Raw genomic sequence first — 20831 nt, 5'->3', positions numbered from 1 at the left:
AGATGCTTTCTATTAAAGTGGGAAGTGATTTAAGGTAATGTTATGGTGTTCCTCTTTCAAATAAATGTATTAGGCTTTTTAAAAAAGTAAATTGGTTTAAAGACATCAAATATAGGTATATGTGTATGTGGCCAAGGTTGTGAAGGTGGAGTGCCAATGGCTACAGTTGGAGAATCACTGTTCCAGGTAGAGCAGCCCTTTATGGAACACTAACTGGCCCCAAATGAGCCCCTGGGCTGAGTGACATTTAGTTGGTTTTTTAGTGATATGGGAAGTTATTCAGCTGGTGTGAATGAGGGGCTGGAGCCTTTCTCCTGGACCTCAGTGCATGAATTTGTCCATCTCAGTCTATCCTCCAGCGTAGGGCCTTTGTTCTTTTCTGTGACTTCTGTGGTCGTGGGTAGAGAATGGTGGTTCTGAGACACAAAATACTTAATATCCTGGTGTCAAAGTTTCCTAGTGAAGTCAGGTCCTGGGCTCTTCTTTGTCAGTCTCATAATCAGCTTTTATTTGTCGATGCACCAAATAACCTAGTGCACAGCCTGACCACTGAAAGTTAGAGCTCACCTATGTAAATTCTGAAGTAAAAAAAAAGAAAAATTGGTCTTCCACAGCCCCAAGCACCCCCTACCCTCCCTGTCAATCTGACCTCCAAATGGACAGAGTCATGTACATAAAATATGCAACAAGTCCACACCTTGGACTCAAAATGTGCCAACTTTGTGTACATTGTTTCTGTAGTGTGGTATTGTAATATCCAACTTCTCTGTAAGTCAGACATGCAGCAAACTTAAATATTTGGCTCAAAAGCCGTGTAACTTTGGCCAAGTTGCTTAACCTCTCTGAGCTTTAGTCTCTACTTCCTTGTGCTATTTTAAGATTAAATAAGATAATTCATGCAAAGCACGGGGTCTGCCTCAATGTAAGCATTCAATAAATGGCTATTCACAGTTTTATTTTGCATCTCTTCAATCTTAGCCCACAAAGGCTGCTCTCCAGTTTTATTAAGTTCCTAAATCTCGGCGCTTCCCTCCACCCTTTGCACCAATTCATTCCTTCACCAGAGCCGTGCCTTGTGCCGGATGCAGGAATCAAACCAGGTCCCTACTCATTGCCAAGCCCACAGCCGAGAAGGAAAGAGAAACTCCTAAAGCGAGCAAATGGCTGTAATCGAGGTTTCTTTCCAGTGTTCTAAGGGGCGAATGGGTAGGGGACGACTAATTGTCTGAGACTTAGTGGTGGGTGTATGTGTGGGCGGGGGAGGGAGTCATTCAGGCAGCGCTTTCCCGTATAAAGCATGGTCACGGGAGAGGGAGCGGACTGTTGCTGCACTCCTAAGGACTGTGCGTATCTGGGGGAGGCGGCAGGATCCAGGGCCTGGAGGGCCTTGAACGCCCGGCCACGAGACCGGGGTTCTAGCTATTGGCGAAAGTAACCCGGAAAAGCTTCTGCCCAGGAGTGAGGCTTCGGCCCGGCCAAGTCACCTTGCAGGAGGGTAGCAACACAAAAGCAGAAGGAGGACTCCCGCCCGGGCGGACTGGAAAAACCCCGGTAGTTGAGGGCGGAAGTAACCGCAAGCCCGTGACAGAACCGCGGAAGAACTCCCGGCGTTCTCTACGTCCTGAGGAGCCGGAAACTCCCAGCGCTAGGTGGGTGAGCCCGGCGGCACGGCGGCGGCCAAGGGAGCGGGGCAGGCTCTCTAAAGGCAGCTGATTGGTCGGCCCCCGGCGGCGGCGTTGGCGGCTGCGCGTGGAATTGTCACCTCGGCCTGGTGAGTCGTCGGTTCTAGCTTGGGCCCCGCCGGCTCCCGAACTGCCCCTGGGCGCCCGGCTGTAACTCTCTGTGGCCGGCTGCACACTCCCGGCTTCCCGAGACATGACCTGGAGGGGCAGAGCGAGGCCGGGGCCTCTCCTTGGGCGCGCTTCCACTCTTCAGTTCCAGGCTGTCGGGCCAGGACCCCTCAGGGATTTTCTTTTTGGGGGAGGGGCGAATCATGCAAGGCCTAGATGACCCCATCCATAGAGAAAAGCTGTGCGCGCCTGTAGCTGGGAGGGCGGCCGAGTGGAGTTCAGTTCCCCCGGCCGCATTGAAGCCCGGTGGGAGACGCTGAGGAGGCCTAGATCCTGGCTGGGGGATTCGAGGCGGGTCGCCCCCGGAGGGGGAGGAGGAGGGAGAGGAGGAAGAGGCAGTAGCGGGGGACAATTGGAGTCTGGAGCTCGGGGGAGGGGCCTGGGTGGGTCGGAAATGGGATACAGGTGGAGTTTGAGGCCGCCAGGTCAGAACCCTTGGAGTCATCATCCTCCGAAGAATGGGTTGAAAGAGCAGGAGCCAGCCAAGGACAGCCATACAGGGAGGTACAGCCAGCCGCCCCAGTATCCAAGGCATCAATTTTAAGAAGGATTTTATGCTTCTTGGCAGAGCATGAACCCACACCGAGATAAAGCACGATGAGGCCTAATAAATGTATTTTAGATTGGGTCATTACTTTGGTAAGACGAAGACATAATGAATTTTTAAAAGATTTTATTATGGAAGTGTTCAAACTTACACAAAAGTATAGAAAAATACAGAAAATAGCATACCATTTAGGATCCTAAGTACTCATCACGCAGCCTCAACTACGAATGGCCACCCCGGTTGCATAACATACATGTTAAGACACGCCTCAAATCCACACATAATATGCTAATCTTAAGTTTTAAAAAGGTGGGGTTTTTTGTTTTTGTTTCTGTTTTTTTCGTGTTTAATGGGTATAAAGGTTCCATTTTGCAAGAATAATAGAGTTCTAGGAAATTGCACAGCAATGTGAATGTAATTAACACAACTGGAGTGTACATTTAAAAATGGTTAAGTGGGGCTTCCCTGGTGGCGCAGTGGTTGAGAGTCCGCCTGCCGATGCAGGGGACACGGGTTCGTGCCCCGGTCCGGGAAGATCCCACATGCCGCGGAGCGGCTGGGCCCATGAGCCATGGCCGCTGAGCCTGCACGTCCGGAGCCTGTGCTCCTCAACGGGAGAGGCCACAACTGTGAGAGGCCCGCGTACCACAAAAAAAAAAAAAAAAAATGGTTAAGTGGTAAACTTTATGTCATGCGTTTTTAACCACACACACAAAAAAAGTTCCTTTCAAATTAGAAAAAAGAAATCTAGGGAATTCCCTGCCGGTCCAGTGGTTAGGACTCGGCGCTTTCACTCTGGGGGCTTGATCCCTGGTCTGGGAACTAATATCCCGAAAGCCGCATGGTGCGGGCATTAAAAAAAAAAAATCTAATGCCGTAAATTAAGAAAGAAAATCTGAATTCACATGTGCAATGGAAAATAACTCTTTGCCAAGTAGAGGCCCATAGAGTTGTATTTTTAACTGTGGAGGCTCTGCAATGAACCTGTTGGTTTTGAGGCTCAGAGCATTGGGACCTGGACTGGGGTGGAGTGTAAGCACTGGTGGTACCCTCTGGTTTATACTAGAACTTGAAGGGTTGGGCCAGCCCAGGTGTGTGAATAAAATTTCTCCCAAATGTTCCTCTTTTCTTGCAGTCCGAGGCACACTTTTTTTTTTTTTTTCTTCCGGCCGTGGCGGCTTGTGAGATCTTAGTTCCCCCACCAGGGATTGAACCTGGGCCCTTGGCAGTGAAAGTACAGAGTCCTAACCAATGGACTGCCAGGGAATTCCTTGAGGTGCACATTTCATCTTTAGGTGAGCTCCTGTGCTACCTCATACCTTCATTCATGGAAGGGTGAGTGAAGTGTGAATTCACATCTTTCTCTCTACTCCCGTTCTTTAGGGTGGCCCTTGGTAGTCTGTCTCCAATATGATTTACTCTCTGTCTCCCAAGTGTACCACATGTCTGTCCTTCACATTTTCTAGAGCAGCTGGTGTTAACTGGGAGGCAGCCTTCCATATTTTAGCTCTTTTCGAAATGAGTCCTGCATAGGTAGCCCTGAAACCTTCCTTCTGCCCACCCCAAACAAGCAAATAAACAAAACAAGCTATAAAGCAAGAAAGTAACTGCCAGGTTTGGGTTTTGGGCTCCTCTTGTCTTCCTCCCTGGGCTCCAGAACCAGTACTTCTCCTGGAACTAAATTTTCTTGATATGAGTTGGCATTTATTGGAGAACTAAACAGCCAATCAGATAAAACTTGCATCAGAAAATTACATATTTTATTTATTTATTTAAGTTTATTTATTTTTGGCTGCCTTGGGTCTTCGTTGCTGTGTGTGGGCTTTCTCTAGTTGCGGTGAGGGGGGGCTACTCTTCCTTGTGGTGCACGGGCTTCTCATTGCAGTGGCTTCTCTTGTTGTGGAGCACGGGCTCCAGGCGCGCGGGCTTCAGTAGTTGTGGCTCGTGGGCTCTAGAGCGCAGGCTCAGTAGTTGCGGTGCATGGACTTAGTTGCTCCGCGGCACATGGGATCTTCCCGGACCAGGGCTCGAACCCGTGTCCCCTGCGTTGGCAGGTGGATTCTTAACCATTGTGCCACCAGGGAAGCCCTACATTAAAAAAAAAAAATGTTAAAAAAGAAAATTACATTAGTTATTGAGTAACAGCTTTTTAGAAATATTCAGGAAAAAAATTAGATGATCGATTACTTCACTGCATGTCAATGATTGTAAGAAGGAATTAATGACAGGGTCCCTGGTGAATGATGACAAAGAGCAAAAGTTAGATTCAATCACAAGGTGAATTTGATTGATGTTGAAGTTTATACACTCAGAGGTATCAAAATGCTCATTATTAAAATATCTGTGAGAAAAACATTACTGCTCATATGTAACTCACTTACCCTTTAACATCTTTTTTTTTCCCATAGAAATAATTGTGATTTTGGATTAAGTGAGGTTTTTTAGGAATGTAGCCATCATGTTACACCATAACTGCCTGTACCCGAAAGGTGATACAAAACGATTGAACAATTTTCTGATGTTTTCCTTTGTAGGGAAGATGGAAGAGCTGAGTCAAGCCCTGGCTAGTAGCTTTTCTGTGTCTCAAGATCTGAACAGCACAGCTGCCCCACACCCCCGCCTGTCCCAGTACAAGTCCAAGTACAGTTCCTTGGAGCAGAGTGAGCGGCGCCGCCGGTTACTGGAACTGCAGAAATCGTAAGGGATACTTTAACTCCTTGGCTTCTCTCTGTAGGCTGGGAGCTGTGAACCATTCAGGAGGCTCCAGGCTTGTCTCTACAGAGCCACCTTCAAAGTGGACCCTTTGTAGGTTGTTCTTCTTGCCCACAAGGTTGGGAGGGGTAAATCCTGGCAGAGGTAGACATCCTTTACACCCAGAGCTTGGGAAAAATGAGGGAGTAGGGAGAGACTGAAGTTTGAAAGCAAAAGCTCAACTCTCTGGTTAAATTTTTCTTTTCTTTTTTCCTGGCAGTGGTACTGAGCTTTGTAGCTTAGGGACTTGTGAAAGCCACTCCCATACTTCCACTCCCCACATTCCCTGTGTGCCTTCTCCTGCAGTCTGACTCCTGGCTTTGGTGTGGGCTTCCTGTCTTCCTTCAGCCCAGATGTTTCTGTGGAGCCCTTGGGAATTCAAGACAAATAATTCCACAGGGAATCTGAGGAAATGTCTTCCATACACTTCGGTCTCAATACCAAGATGAGCAAACAGGGAAAGAGATTGATTGCAGGATAGGAGTGTTTGAGGATGGGCTGCTCTGAAGGCAGGGCCTATCCTTTTATTCTCAGTGCAACACAGGCCTCTTCTGGTTAAGGAATTAAGGATTAGGAGGAATTATCGACAGCTGCATTTTGCCCACTGCTTCATCACTAGATGTGTTTAGCAGAGATGGTTCCCTGTGGCCTCTGGGTTGCTTGCAGATTACATTCTCAGATCACGCATTCCCCTGATCCCCAGTTTTTAAAAATTGTGATTAATTTGGAATAGGTAATATGTTCGTATGGTTCAAAATTCACAATACATAAAAGAGTACATGGAGAAGGGACTTCCCTGGTGGTGCGGTGGTTAAGAATCCGCCTGCCAATGCAGGGGACATGGGTTTGAGCCCTGATCCAGGAAGATCCCACATGCCGCGGAGCAGCTAAGCCTGTGCACCACAGCTACTGAAGCCCGTGTGCCTAGAGCCTGTGTTCCGCAACAAGAAAAGCCACCACAATGAGAAGCCCCCGCTCACCACAACCAGAGAAAGCCCGCATGCAGCAACGAAGACCCAACACAGCCATAAATAAATAAATAAGTGTTTTTAAAAAAGAGTATGTGGTGAAAAGTCTCCCTCCAAAATGTCAAGTTCCTCTCTCTCTTTTTTTTTTGGCCACGCTGAGCAGCTTGCAGGATCTTAGTTCCCCAACCAGGGATTGAACCTGGGCCCACGGCAGTGAAAGTGCCGAGTCCTAACCACAGGACCGCTAGGGAATTCCCAACATCTTATAGTACACTTGTTACAACTAATGAACAAATGTTGATACATTATTATTAACTAAAATCCATACTTCTTTACTCAGATTTCCTTAGTTTTTTCTAAGTGGCCTTTTTTGAAAGTTAGGAACTGCAAAAAGGTCTGGCTGTTCCTCAGAAAGTCCCAGAAGCTGTCCTTGTCTCAAACTTCTCACTGCATCTCGGTGTTTCCTCTCTGCAATCCCTGGGAGCCTTCAGATGGTATATCTGCCAGGCAGGGAAGTGTCAGCTCTCACCTGGGGTGGAGATGGGAGTCTAGGGTGGGATGGGTAGGAGTAGGATCAGCCACTAGCGAACCCTGAGAATTCCTTTAAATATTGTACCTTGCCTATTCTTAGGAAACTGAGGAAAGCTGAGTGTGTTCAGAGGGGGTTTCCTATTTAGGATCTGTGAGGAGGTGGTCACTAGTTAAGGCTTACAAAGGAAATTTTGTCATCTCTTACCCCACCACAATTCCCAAGTTGCTCTTGAATTTGGAGACTTTGAATTACATCTGTCACATTTCAGGGTGTCTTCCTATAAGACGTAAAGACCTGTCCTTATGCCTTTTCTTTTCTCAGAAAGCGGCTGGATTATGTGAACCATGCCAGAAGACTCGCTGAAGATGACTGGACAGGGATGGAGAGTGAGGAAGAAGAAGAAAAGAAAGATGATGAGGAAATGGACGTTGACACTGGCAAGAAGTTACCAAAACGCTATGCTAATCAAGTGAGTGCTCCAGAGAAGATTAGGCGCAGCTGGTCCTGCTCCCTTTACTGTGCAGTCAAAGCTCTTTACTTGCCCTAAAGAGGAGGATGAGGCAGGAAGAAGGAATAGCATCTGCAACGAAAGTGCTGATGTACATAAAAGTTATGAGATGAAAAGAGATGACTTACAGTTTTGTGTGCTGACAGGGGTCACTGATAGAGTCTGGGTAGTGGGTTTGGGAATCATTACCCCATGCTGTTAGCAAAGGCTTCCGGCCTGCTGCATTTAAAGCCCCTGAGCTACTGATATGCTAGCGGACGCCATTCTTCACTAGTCGTTATACAGCTGTTTTGGATCAGGCCTGCCCAGCCCAGCACTGTCCCCCACGCCATCTCCCAAGCTGGTAGTCTTTCCCAAGTGGTGGACTAACATGCCAGCCTTGGGTCTTCACACTCAGGTGGTAGGAGCTTGGAGGTCCTTGAATACTGGGAGCCTGCCCAGCCACCCCAGGCCAGCCAGTTGGCCTAGGTGAGGTTGAGGCCATGAAACAACAGATCACTATAACAGACTTGACTAAGTGGCCTGTTGATTCCGGAGAGGAAATCAGTGTGGCTTGTGGCTCCATAGGTGAAGCAGGCATGGAGACTGTCCAGTGCTCTAGGCAACCCAGTTATTCTCCAGAAGGGAGGGCATGCGTCTGAGTGGGGCTGGGGGTCTACCCTGCTATTGTATACTTCTCTCTATAACCCAAGTGTCTTGTCACTTCAGAATCCTCTCCCACCTTAAGAATATGGTTCCTGAGTGCACACACTCCCATCCTCTTTCTCTGCCTCAAATATAGCACAGACATCTTCTATGACAAAGTACAATTTAGTTCTGTTGAGCAAACATTGTGTTTTTGTTGTTTTTTAAATTTTTTGGCCATGCTGCGCAGCATGCGGTATCTTAGTTCCCTGACCAGGGATCGAACCAATGCCCTCTGCAGTGGAAGCACAGAGTCTTAACTACTGCACCACTAGGGAAGTCCCGAGCAAGCATTGTTTTGTTTTGTTTTTGTTTAAAACAGAATGTTGGCTTTTTTTTTTTTTCTTTTTTTTTTTTTTTTTGCGGTACACGGGCCTTTCACTGTTGTGGCCTCTCCTGTTGTGGAACACAGGCTCCGGACGCGCAGGCTCAGTGGCCATGGCTCACAGACCTAGCCACTCCACGGCATGTGGGATCTTCCCGGACCAGGGCACGAACCCATGTCCCCTGCATCAGCAGGTGGACTCTCAACCACTGCGCCACCAGGGAAGCCCCAGAATGTTGGCTTTTTAAAAAATATTTATTTATTTATCTATCTGTCTATCTGCGCCGGGTCTCAGTTGCGGTACGCAGGATCTTTGTTGCTGCATGTGGGATCTTTAGTTGTGGCATGCAGGATCTAGTTCCCTGACCAGGGATCGAACCCCGGACCCCCTGCATTGGGAGTGCGGAGTCTTAGCCACTGGATCACCAGAAAAGTCCCCCCCAAGCAAGCATTGTTGAAGGCCCTGTTCTACGTTAAGCTAGGCTATTCTCAGGGGAAGATAGACGTGGGCCAGAAATAGCCCATGCACTCCTCTAATAAGTGTAGATTATGGTTTTTGCAATAAGAAAGTGAAATTAACTTCCAACAGAGAAGGAAGCAGGGTTGTGAAATCAGGAAAAACTTAATGAAAGAGGAGACAGTTTGGAAACATGGGTAGGACAGGTGGAGGTACAGAGCATTTCAGGGCATTCCAGGCCGCAGGATCAGGCTGAGCAAGAGGTGGGAGAGGTGGGAGAAGGTGGGAGAGGTGGGAGAAGAATATATGATGTGTTCAGGAGGGGTGTGCAGAGTGTGTGTGAGGATGGAGCAACATAGGGTAGGGGGAAGAGTATAGCAGAAATATGTACAAGGTTTTAGACTCTGGGTCTAGATTGTGAGGAACCACTGAGACTTTTTGAGCCAGGGGCAGAGGTGGGACTTCATGTGATGACTACCACATCAGTGTAGAAAGGCCTGGAAGAGAGAGACTGTGGTAGGGGGCTTAGGTTTGCTAAAAGATCTGATGAGTGCTAAGGGCAGTGGAAGTGGGAAGGAAAAGAGGTCATGAGTATGAGAGATGTTGCCAGGTGGAATGAACAGAATTTATGGCTAGGAGAGGCAATATGAGAAGCGGGTAAGGGTTTAAGCTCAGGTCGCATGGACTGACCTCAAAGTCAGGCTCTGTGTTGACCATGGGCAAGTTACTTAACCAGTCTAAGTCTCTAGTTTCTTATCCGTAAAATGGGACATCGTAATAGTACCTATCTCGTAGGATTGTTAGAAGGATTAAATGAAATAGTGTACCTTAAATACCTAGCCCAGAGCCCATAATGAATGCCCCACAGTATTAGCTGCTACTGCTATTTTTTTAAACAGCCATTTTGAGATACAATTCACATAACATACAATTCACCCATTTACAGTGTACAATTCAGTATTTTTTTAGTAATTCACAGAGTTGTGCAACCATCACCACTATCTAATTCTAGAATATTTTCACACCCATTAGCAGTCACTCCCCATTTCCCCTTCCCTCCAGGCCCTAGCAATCACTGATCTACTTTCTGTCTCTATGGATTTGTCTATTTTGGGCATTTCGTATAAATGGAATCATATGAGTTACATCCTTTTGCTTCTGGCTTCTTTCACTTAGAAGGTTTTCAAGATTCATTTATGTTGTAGCATGTGTTAGAACTTCATTCCTTTTCATGTCTTTTCAAATAATATTCTGTTGTATAGATATACCACATTTTGTTTATCCATTCATCAGTTGATGGCCTTTTGAGTTGTTTCCACTTTGGGGCTATTATGAATATTGCTGCTATGAACATTTATTTACATGTTTTTGCATGGACATATGTTTTCATTTCTCTTGGGTATATACCTGGGAGTGGAGTTACTAGGCCATATGATAACTCTGCAGCTATCAGACTGTTTTTCAGAGTGAATACACCATTTTACATTCCCACCAGCAATGTTTGAGAGTTTGTTTCTCCACATCTTTGCCAATACTCGTTATTGTCCGTCCTTTTGAATATAACCATCCTAGTGGGTGTGAAGTGGTGTTTCATGGTTTTGATTTTTATTTCCCTAGTAACTAATGATATTGAGCTTCTTTTCATGTGTTTATTAGCCATTCGTATATCTTTGGAGAAATGTCTATTCAAATCCTTTGCCTGTTTAAAAATTGGGCTATTTGTCTTTTATTATTGAGTTATAAGAGTTCTTTATATATTCTAGATACAAGTTCCTTATGAGATACATGATTTGCAAATATTTCTCATTCTGTGGGTTGTCTTTTCACTTTCTTGATGATGTTTTTGGCAGCACAGAAGTTTTGCATTTTGATGTAGTCTAATTTATCTATCTTTTGTTTCGTCATTTGTGCTTTTGGTGTTGTATTACTATTATTCTTTGAGAGAGTGTTGATTATGCCTTGGGTTTAATTGAATAACAGAGAGGAAGGTGATGATATTAACAGGGCACAGAATGCAGAAGGGGAAGGGTGGGTGTTTCAGGGATGGGAGGTACTTGAGCAACAGAAGCCAGTGAATTCTGTTTCGGCTATGTTGAGTTTAAGGTACAGAGAGGACCAACACAGAAAGAGATAGCAAATGGACAGCTGGAAATATAGGTTTGGAGGAAAGGAAAGAAGTCTGGAGATGAAAAAGAAGAGAATTAGGGGACTTCCCTGGTGGCGCAGTGGGTAAGAACCTGCCTGCCAATGCAGGGGACACGGCTTCGAGCCCTGGTCAAGGAAGATCCCACATGCCATGGAGCAACTAAGCACATGCGCCACAACTACTGGGCCTGCGCTCTAGAGCCCGCAAGCCACAACTACTGAGCCCGTGTGCCACAACTACTGAAGCCCGTGCATCTAGAGCCTGTGCTCCACAACAAGAGAAGCCACTGCAATGAGAAGCCCGTGCACCGCAATGAAGAGTAGCCCCCACTCGCCACAACTAGAGAAAGCCCGCACATAGCAACAAAGACCCAACGCAGCCAAAACAAAAAAAAGAGAGAGAATTACGAGGCATCATCTTAGAAATGACAAGTGAAGTAGATGAGTTCCACCCCCACGGGGGGAACAGCATCTAAGAGAAAAGAAAAGGGGGACCTAAAACAGCCCCCTGAAGATTATCTATATGTTTTGGGGGAGTATGTGGAGGAATGTTTGGAGGAAAAACAGAAAAGTACTGTCATGGGACCAAGGGAGCATGTGTCAAGGAGGAGGATGTGACTGGCAGCATTACACCAGGAGTAGAGGAAGGAGGGGGAGGTGAGGGAATAGAGGTACTTGGCTGCAAGGAGGTCAGGTGGGGCTGTGAGGTAGCAAATCTGGACTGCGGGTGTCAGAGTGGGTGGGAAGGCAGCAGCAAGAAATACGAAGTGGTTGGAGGGTGGGAGGGAGGGAGACACAAGAGGGAAGAGATATGGGAACATATGTATATGTATAACTGATTCACCTTGTTATAAAGCAGAAACTAACACACCATTGTAAAGCAGTTATACCCCAATAAAGATGTTTAAAAAAAAAAAAGAAATACGAAGTAGTTGAAAAAAGAGAGAACGTGGAATATCTTAATAGAAATGTAGAGTGATAAAAGGTTTTCATTTTTGCCTTGGTTTTGAGGATTAGGGGTTAAGTATTTTGTGGCCTAAGGGGAAGGAGAGATGGGAGAGATGAGAGATTCAGTGGGAAGTATTAATTGATAGGCTAAAGTCTTGTATAGATGGGAGGGACTAGTGATGAATGGAAGAGTAAATTTTTTCAAATTCATTTCACCACAGCCCTTTTTTTTAAAAAAATTTAAGGTAGATTTCCTAACATCCTTTAGTATAGTATTTGGGTCACTAGTTTGGGAAATGATCTAGTTTAGAGCATCTCAAGGTCAGGGACTTGATTCATCTCTGAAGTATAGCCCCTGGAACATAATGGTTGTGATAATGGTAGGTGGGTGGACAAAGTAAGGAAAGATAGAGGGTCCCATCCCCCCATACAGGGGGTGAAGTAGTAAGAATGGATATGGATGCAGATAATGAAGGTGAGAAGTGGAAGTTCACAGTGAGCAGGAGATGAGTTGACTACTAAGAGCTAGTGGGGTGGAGGTCCCACTGTCACCCTTTTCTGTTCTCATTCTTTTACATGTATTTTTATTATATATATAGGACGTGAATTCTTTGTCATTGTAAACATGGGAGTAGCACAGCCCTGTTGATTTTTAACACCATTTTTTGTGTTCCCAGTTAATGCTCTCAGAGTGGTTAATTGACGTCCCTTCAGATTTGGGTCAGGAATGGATTGTGGTCGTGTGCCCTGTTGGAAAAAGAGCCCTTATTGTGGCCTCCAGGGTGAGTAGCTACTCCTGCCCCCGGCACCAGCATGCCTGGCCTGTGGCGGGAGGGGTTCTCTGCACACTCTGTGTTCCTCATCTGCCACAGCAGCTGTCCCTGCCATGGGGATTGAAACGCTTTCCTGCAGGAGGGATTTGATGAGAGCCATCTTTGGGCTGATGGCACCCCTGCAGAATGTGGAAGCAGGAGGGTGAGGAGACCTTGATGCCTGACAAGAATGGTAATTGTCCACACAGGGCTCTACCAGTGCCTACACCAAGAGTGGCTACTGCGTCAGCAGCTTTTCTTCCCTTCTGCCAGGAGGCAACAGGCGAAACTCAGCAACAACAAAAGGTACCTACATACAATTTACTGTTTATTAACTTTTATAATCAGTGCTTGGTTAGTTGCTTAGTTAGTTGTTTTAAAGACCCACTTTAAAAGCATACTTTTGAAACTGCGCACAGGTAATATCCTGCCCACTGGGCTCTCCCTCAAGGTCAGGCCTCCTCAGTAGCAGAATAGTTGCAACTTGTGAGACCTGCTGGGCAATAAACCCCTAAATTAAAGTCAATGCACCTTTCCCATGGACTTCCATCACAAGATGACAGGTGCAGTTTTCTGGGGAAAGGACCCCCAGAAGGCCAAATGTAATGTACTGTTGCTGTGGCTTCCTGCCGAATTCCCTTTTCGCCTTTCTCAGTGTCCTAATCTTAGCTTATTCCTCCCACCTGGGCCCAACCAGGGAGACTAAGGTCACGAAAGTTTGCCCCGGGGTCATTCAGCGAGGAGTTGGCAGAGCTGCCAGAACCGTTCTCTCACCTCTGTCTGCCCAGGCTCTGCTGGTGGTTATTCCTGTCCTCTGTTCTGAGCCCTCTATTGGCTTTTTTTACTCGAGCCTGAAATGCGCTCCCACCTCCCCTCTACCCTGTTATTTTAGTCCTCTGATCCCAAAAGATTGTTCATATCCCATCTCTTCCATGAAGCATTTTCTGGAACTCTCGTTTTTCTTAGTTTGTGCTGTATAATTCAGGTCTTGGTTCTTTCCTCTGTAATCATCTTATCTCCTTAACTGGATTGTAACTTCCTTAAAGGCAGGGATTACTTATAGTTAATATTCCCCACAGAACACAGTGCCTGTGTTAGGAACTCAAAAAGTAATTGTAAACTAAAATGGAAGATTACTTCCCTTCAAACTTGAGCTTCTCTAAGGTGAGTAAATGTCCCAGTTTTTCTAAAGGTTCAGAGTTCACACTTGGCATTGCCTTGATCCTTCTTGTGCTGTCATACCTCAGGTCACCCCTAGACTGTGCCAGGTAGCCAGAAAAGGCTGTGAAGAACTTTGTCCTGTAGTGCTGGTGCTTGCAGTGAGCACTGAGGATTGTTGGATTCGGTTCCCAAGCCCCTAAGATGGGGCTCCCCAGATTGTGGTGGAGGGAACCTTGATGGGAAGGGGTACCCTGTACTGACTTTCTACTTTGCGTCTCCAGACTACACCATTCTGGACTGCATTTACAGTGAGGTGAACCAGACCTACTACGTTCTGGACGTGATGTGCTGGCGGGGACACCCTTTTTATGACTGCCAGGTAAGGACTGATACTCCCCTCATGTCTTCTCCTGTTTTCTCCTCTCCTCCCAGGAAAGTGGCTCAGCATGTGTGTTTAGTACGTGACCAACTTCTTGGTGTGTACAGGATGTGGTATATCAAGAACATTGTCTAATGTTCCTTGCATCTTTGGGTGTGTTTAAATTAGCTTCATTTATAAAAAGAGGTAGGAGGAACTAAGGGAAGCATAGCAATTCTTGAGGGGAGGAAGGAGAAACAGAGTGTAGGGTAGGCTGGGACTTCGTAGAAGCTGTACCCGCCCCCTCCCCTCTCTCCAGAGTGTGGGAGGCTTGCTGGCAGGGAAGGTTGCAGGTGAAGGGGATGCTGCCTTGTGCAGGCGGCACAAGGAAGAGAAGGTGGAATGTTAAGCACCATCAAATAGACTTCTGTCACCTCCACTCTTCACCAACCACATCTTGACCCTGAAAATGTCAGGGCCTCCTTGGTATGACCGTAAGGCCTCGAATCTCTGAGGGGTTAGCTTTGGAAGGAGATTTTCCAAATGAGGAGAGGCCCCGCCACCCAATATTCTCCCCTTAGGTTTCACCTGTCCACAACATTTTTCTCAGATTGGTGATTTTTTCGAGTGACAGACGCAGTCATCAGAGAGAGGCTAGGTCACCCCACAGGGTCCATCTCTGCTCCTATGCTCCCCATCGTTGTCCCAGTTTTAAAGTGGTGGGTTTTTTATGCTCCTCGTCAATTAGTTTATCATAGTGGTTCTCAGAATGTTGAATGTGTGGCCTCAGAAAGTTGTTAGTAATGCAAATTCTTAGACCTACTGAATCAGAAACTCTGGGGATGGTACTTACGTTTTAATAAACCTCCAGGCGATCCTCATGCAGGCCCACGTGTCCGAATCACAGGTTATCACCACAGGCTGCTTCGTTCTGTAGCCATTACCCCAAGCTAGGTTTCCAAATTGTGCTAGGTGCTGGTACTTCAGAATTCTAGCATGCATCTCATTCAAAAAATAATAGCCAAGGGACTTCCCTGGCGGTCCAGTTTAAGACTCTGCACTTCCAATGCAGGGGCCATGGGTTCAATCCCCAGTCAGGGAACTAAGTTCACACATGCTGCACGGTGTGGCCAAAAGATAAAAAAACAAAAACAACAACAAAAAAATAGCCAAGACCTGCATTGCTAAGCACTTTGTGAGCATGATCTCATTGAACCCCTTACAACTCTAAAAAGTAAGTATGTACTATTGTTATTACTCCTCATCATTTAGATATGAAAGCTGAGAGCCACAGATGTTAAGTACCTTGCCCAAATGCAGAGCCAAGCCTAAAACTCAGAACTCAAAAATTCAATTGAGGGACTTCCCTGGTGGTGCAGTGTTAAGAATCTGCCTGCCAGTGCAGGGGACACAGGTTCAAGCCCTGGTCTGGGAAGATCCCACATGCCGCAGAGCAACTAAGCCCATGCACCACAACTACTGAGCCTGTGCTCTAGAGCCCACGAACCACAACTGCTGAAGCCCACACGCCTAGAGCCCATGCTCCGCAACAAGAGAAGCCACCGCAATGAGAAGCCCGCGCACCACAGTGAAGAGTAGCCCCCGCTCATCGTAACTAGAAAAAACCCACGGGCAGCAACAAAGACCCAGTGCAACCAAAAATAAATAAATAAATAAATTTATTTTTTAAAAAAAGAGAGAGAAAGGCCGCGCAGCAACGAAGACCCAATGTGGCCAAAAATTAATTAATTAATTTTTAAAAATTAAAAACTAAAAATTCAATCAGGAACATATTTTCCTATAATTCTGTTGAAGGATGTTTCATAACATGCATTTACAACCTACAAATTTGATAACTAAAGCCACCTGTATTTTGACAATATAAAGAAAAGATTGTGGGTTTTTTATTTTTGGTTTTGGAAATTAAAAAAAAAGAAAGAAAAGTCCCTAAATAACAACAGAAGCATATGTATCAGTAATTTAGATCAATAGTAATTTGGAATAAAGTAGTTTATGTGAAGCTACAGCTATAAAGTAGTTTCTAATCCTTAGGTAAAATAAAACAGGGGTTAACATAATGTGCTTTGGAGTTGGTGAGTCCTGGTCCCATAGTATTTCTGTGTGCACCTGGGTGAGTGATGTAATCTCTCTGAGCCTCAGAGTCCTCACCTGTAAAATGGAGATAATAATAATACAATTCTCAGAGGATGGTTGAGGATTAATACGATTATGTATGTAAGGTCCTTAGCATGGAGCCTGAGACATAGTAGGCCTTCAGTGATAAATGTTGGCATTACTACTATTAATAATTCTATTGGATTTTAAGGAAAAAACATTTAAAGATTTTATGAACATCTTCCTGACCTTACGGCAGTGTTTTAAGGGAAATGAGGGTGAGAGAAGGGCTTAGGTCTTCATAAATCAGGTGGCTGTTTTTTTCCCAGTTTTATTGAAATAAAACTGACATGCAACACTGTAAGTTTAAGGTGTATAGCACAATGATTTGACTTACATATATTTTGCAATAGTTACCTGAGCAAGTTTAGTTAACACCCACCATCTCATATAGATACCAAAAAGAAAAGAAAAGAAAAAAATAAATGTTTTTTTTCCCTTGCCATGAGAACTCTTAGGATCTACTCTCGACAACTGTCATGTATATACCAGACAACAGAGTTAACTATTGTCATTGTGTTGTACTTCCATCCCTAGTACTTATTTATCTTATAACTGGAAGTTTGTACCTTTTGACCATCAGGTACCTTTTTAGAATGGGGTGTTTTTGTTCGTATTAGAGTTTGAGGGGAGCAGTTTTTAATCTTTCCCTTTCTCTTCTCTGGCAGACTGATTTCCGATTCTACTGGATGCATTCAAAGTTACCAGAAGAAGGACTGGGAGAGAAAACCAAGCTCAATCCCGTAAGGCCTGGTGTTAGGATTGCAGAGTTCTTTATGGGGATTGGTTTGGATTGGTCTGTTATCTAAATATAATCATTATGAATGAAATTATCTTTTTTTTTTTCTTTTTGAGGCAGCATGGCATAGTGGGAAAAGTATGGACTTAACAGTTATCTAGATTCCAGTTTTCGCTTTAACAATTGCCAGGTTAAGTTAATATCTTTACTTGGCCTTAGTTTCTTCATCTCTTTAATAGGGTTAATAATACCTACTTTACAGGGTTGTTCTAAGAACCAAATTATATAAATATACAAGTCTTTCTAGCATAATACTTACGGTGAGCACTCAATAAACAGTGGTTGGTATAAAATGCTAATAACTGTTTTTATTAATAACACTATTTAGAATTCTCCAACTGTAGCCTGCATCAGCAGCCTCTGGAGGCTTGGTAAAATGTAGGCTCCTGGGCCTCACCCCCAGAATTTCTGATTCAGTAGGCCTGGGGTAAAGCCTGAGAATTTGCATTTCTAACAAGTTCTCCAGTGAAACTGATACTGCTGGTCCATGGACCACACTTTGAGAACCTCTGCCTTTGCATCTGAGCTAAGAGTGACCTCATCTAGTCAGTCCCCTCTGTTTATAGATTAGTATATAGGCTCAGAGAAGGGACTGCCTTCCCCAAGGTCCCATAGCCCAGGATGATAACCCAAATGTCTTGGCTCTTCGCTCAGTGATTAAATATGGGACAGTTGTTTTCATTGCATTTTATTAGTTAAGCCCTGTAGACTGGCATTTGCTTGGGTTGCTTACAGCATTTTTAAAAGCAACTGAATAACCAGTTACAGGACAATAAATGGGACCAGTACTTCCAGTGATGTTATCAATAAGGTCCTAGAAGAACATGCACTGAGGAAAGGGAACATGGGTACTGCTTTCTCTGAGATGCTGTTCTGTGTGTGCTACATGTACTATCTCATTGTATCTGCATAACAATCCTATGAAGTAGATATTTTATTATCCCTTTTTACAGATGGGAAAATGGAGGCATATGGAAATTAAATGATTGACAGAGCTGGGATTCAAACCTAGGCAATCTGACTCAGAGGTTGTCATAGTCCTAATCACTTTGGTATACTGCTTAAGTGTAAAAACTTTTGCTGGTGTGAAAGGGGCTTCACCAGTCCTTCATTAGGGGCAACTGTCATAGAGCTGGGAGAATAACATAGAATCCCTAAACCTAGCACAGGGCAGTGGTTCTCAGTCCTGACTGCATGAATCAACTGGAGAGCTTAAAAAAAAAAAAGACTGGATCCCACCCCAGAGCAGTTCAGTCAGAATCTCGGGGTGGTGCTTGGGCATGAGTAATTTTTAAGAGTTTCCCAGATGGTTCTCCTGTATAAAGCAAGGTTGAGAACTCCTGACCTAGTAATTCAGAGGATAAGTAGAGGGGAGTGGGTAGGGAAGGATGAGACTGAAAACTTCTCTTCTTTGATACAGCTGTTCAGTTGCTGGAACCAATATTGTTTGTAACATGTACTAATTCTTTGTTCTAATTTATGTTTTAGTTTAAATTTGTGGGGCTAAAGAATTTCCCTTGTACCCCTGAGAGCCTGTGTAAGGTGCTGTCTATGGATTTCCCTTTTGAGGTAACAAAACCATTGTTTTAATTGCTCTGATCTGATTGTAAGACACAGGGAAACTTGGTTATACAGTCTTAAGAGAGCCTCTGACTTTGCTGTGTCAAAGCATCAGAAAAGGGCTAAATGCTGACTCTTGGAAAAGGATGTGCTCGTGGCCCTTCATAGCCTCAGTGCCACCCTGCCAGATAAGTCAGAATGCCAGAGCTGGAAGGGCCCTTGAAAGGACAGCTCATCTAACTCCCTCATTTTACAGATGGAGAAACTGAGGCCCAGAGAGGGGTGAGGCTTCCATTCCTAGGTCCTTCTTGTGTGCCTCTTTCTGCTACAAGCCAGAGAACGAGGCCCCTTGTTTGACTGCCACAGCTGGGGCTTCTGTGACTGACAGACTGCAGGGCTGTGAATTCCTAATCCTTCCTTTCTCCGAACAGCAAATGGTCCCCAGGGATGGCAGTGCTTGCTGAGCAGTGGCATGGCAGTGGGGCGACCAACTTGTCCAAGGTTGCCCAGGACTTCCCTGGTTTTAGTGCTGAAAGTCTCACCTCTCCAGAATCTCCTCAGTCCTGGGCAGTCTTTTGTCATCCTCAGAACCTGCAGTTACCCTACAAGCAGACTTCCTTTGCCCATGATACCCTTTAAAATTCTGCCTGGTCACCTGCAAGTATTCGCTTGAACTGGATATAATTTTGCTAAAAGGATCACAGCTTCCCAAATGATGAAATGGCAAAGGCTGAGTTGCCTTCATTTCTGGGAGTCAGTTAAGAAGGTGGTAAGAACACCATCTTTGTTTATAACCCTTATGCCCCAGTGACAATAAATGCTTTTTAGAGATGAGTCACTGAATCACAGAAAAGAACATATGGGACTGTGGGAGGTCTTCCCGTTGAGAAAAACTGAGTTTCCCAGAACATAGCTCACAGACAATTTAGGGGGAGGTTTAGGCAGCCAGCAATGGCTGGGGAGCAGGGCTTCTTGACAGGCTGTTTCCCCCGCACTCAGCAGTCCAGCATCTTGGAGGGGCTTGTCCAGTCCCCCGGCTTTGTTCCCGGTGTGGAGCACATCCCCCACTACAGAGACCTCCGGGTGGTGCAAAGTGAATGGGATTTGAGGAGAGAAGACCTGGGTTCAAGCTGAATTTCTGCTTCATACTCACTGTGTGTTTGAGGGAGGCTCCAGAACTCCCTGAGTCTGAGCGGCTTCATCTCCCAGACACTTCCATGATGGGTAAGAGGGTGAAATACTAGGTAGGAAAGCACGCTGTAAACGGGAAAGTACTTTTTATGTTTTTATTTTCTAAAATTTAGTTTTCTAGGCCATGTCTTCTTTTAGAGAAATTCATGTGTGAGAAACAAAGACTCTTTTTCTTCTGGCAGTGACCCAGAAAAAAAGAGCTGGACCACAAGAGCTACCCCAGTGCATATAGGTCTCCTACAAACATGTGGCCCCAGAAGTCATTCTGATCCCTGGTTTTCTTTCTTGTAGGTAGATGGGCTTCTCTTCTACCACAAGCAGACCCACTATACCCCTGGAAGCACTCCTCTGGTGGGCTGGCTGCGCCCCTACATGGTGTCAGATGTTCTTGGCGTAGCTGTGCCAGCTGGCCCGCTGACTGCCAAGCCAGAATATGCTGGGTACCAGCTCCAGCAGATTATTGAGCACAAGAGGAGCCAGAAGGAGGGAATAAAGAAGATACTCACACACAAGTCCTCTGAGAATGGACGCTATGAGTTGGAGCACCTGTCTACCCCCAAGCTGAAGAGCCCTCCCCATAGCCCCAAGCACCCAGGGAGCCTCATGGATAACTAGAGAGGGCAGCGTCCTTTGGGAGTCACAGGATGGGGGTTGGTCCCAGAAGGAAGGCTGGGGAGGAGGACAGTGACGAGAACAAGATGACTTCATTTTAGAGCAGACTTTCCAAAGCCACTCCAGCTGGAAACAGCTTATCTCCTATCTGAAGTGCTGGCTTTAACAGTTGGGGGAGGTTTCCAGATTGGGTAGTCTTTGCATTTGAGCAGCAACTCCTGTGAAAATGTATTTCAGATCCACAATGTAAATATATGTAATTCTTACGGAAGAAGTTGTTTGTGATTGTTAAACTTTATTTATTTTATTTTTGTGTGTGTGTGATTCTTAAACTTTAGATAGTCAGGAATCTCCCCCACCTCTACCCCTTCAGGCCCCCTAAACCGTGACTGTTCAAGTCTTGGCCCATTTCACTCTGTTTTTAGCACTTAAGCATTCTGCTGAGTTT

At 45.4% G+C, this 20831-nt stretch overlaps 1 protein-coding gene across 1 annotated transcript; it reads left to right on the top strand.

The window, feature by feature from the left end:
* Positions 1 to 1660: 1660 nt before the first annotated feature.
* SNUPN (snurportin 1) lies at positions 1661 to 20648 on the top strand. Its single transcript, XM_082845348.1, has 9 exons — positions 1661 to 1771; positions 4932 to 5094; positions 6970 to 7117; positions 12393 to 12497; positions 12737 to 12833; positions 13970 to 14067; positions 16890 to 16964; positions 18509 to 18589; positions 20063 to 20648. The coding sequence occupies exons 2-9, from the start codon at positions 4937 to 4939 to the stop codon at positions 20384 to 20386; spliced, it is 1086 nt and encodes a 361-aa protein (XP_082701474.1). The 5' UTR covers positions 1661 to 1771; positions 4932 to 4936; the 3' UTR covers positions 20387 to 20648.
* The last annotated feature ends 183 nt before the right edge of the window (positions 20649 to 20831 follow it).

This window comes from Leucopleurus acutus, assembly GCF_964270905.1.
Source record: "Leucopleurus acutus genome assembly, chromosome: 1".
NCBI classification, from domain to species: Eukaryota; Metazoa; Chordata; class Mammalia; order Artiodactyla; family Delphinidae; genus Leucopleurus; species Leucopleurus acutus.
This window is presented reverse-complemented; position numbering and strand designations above follow the sequence as displayed.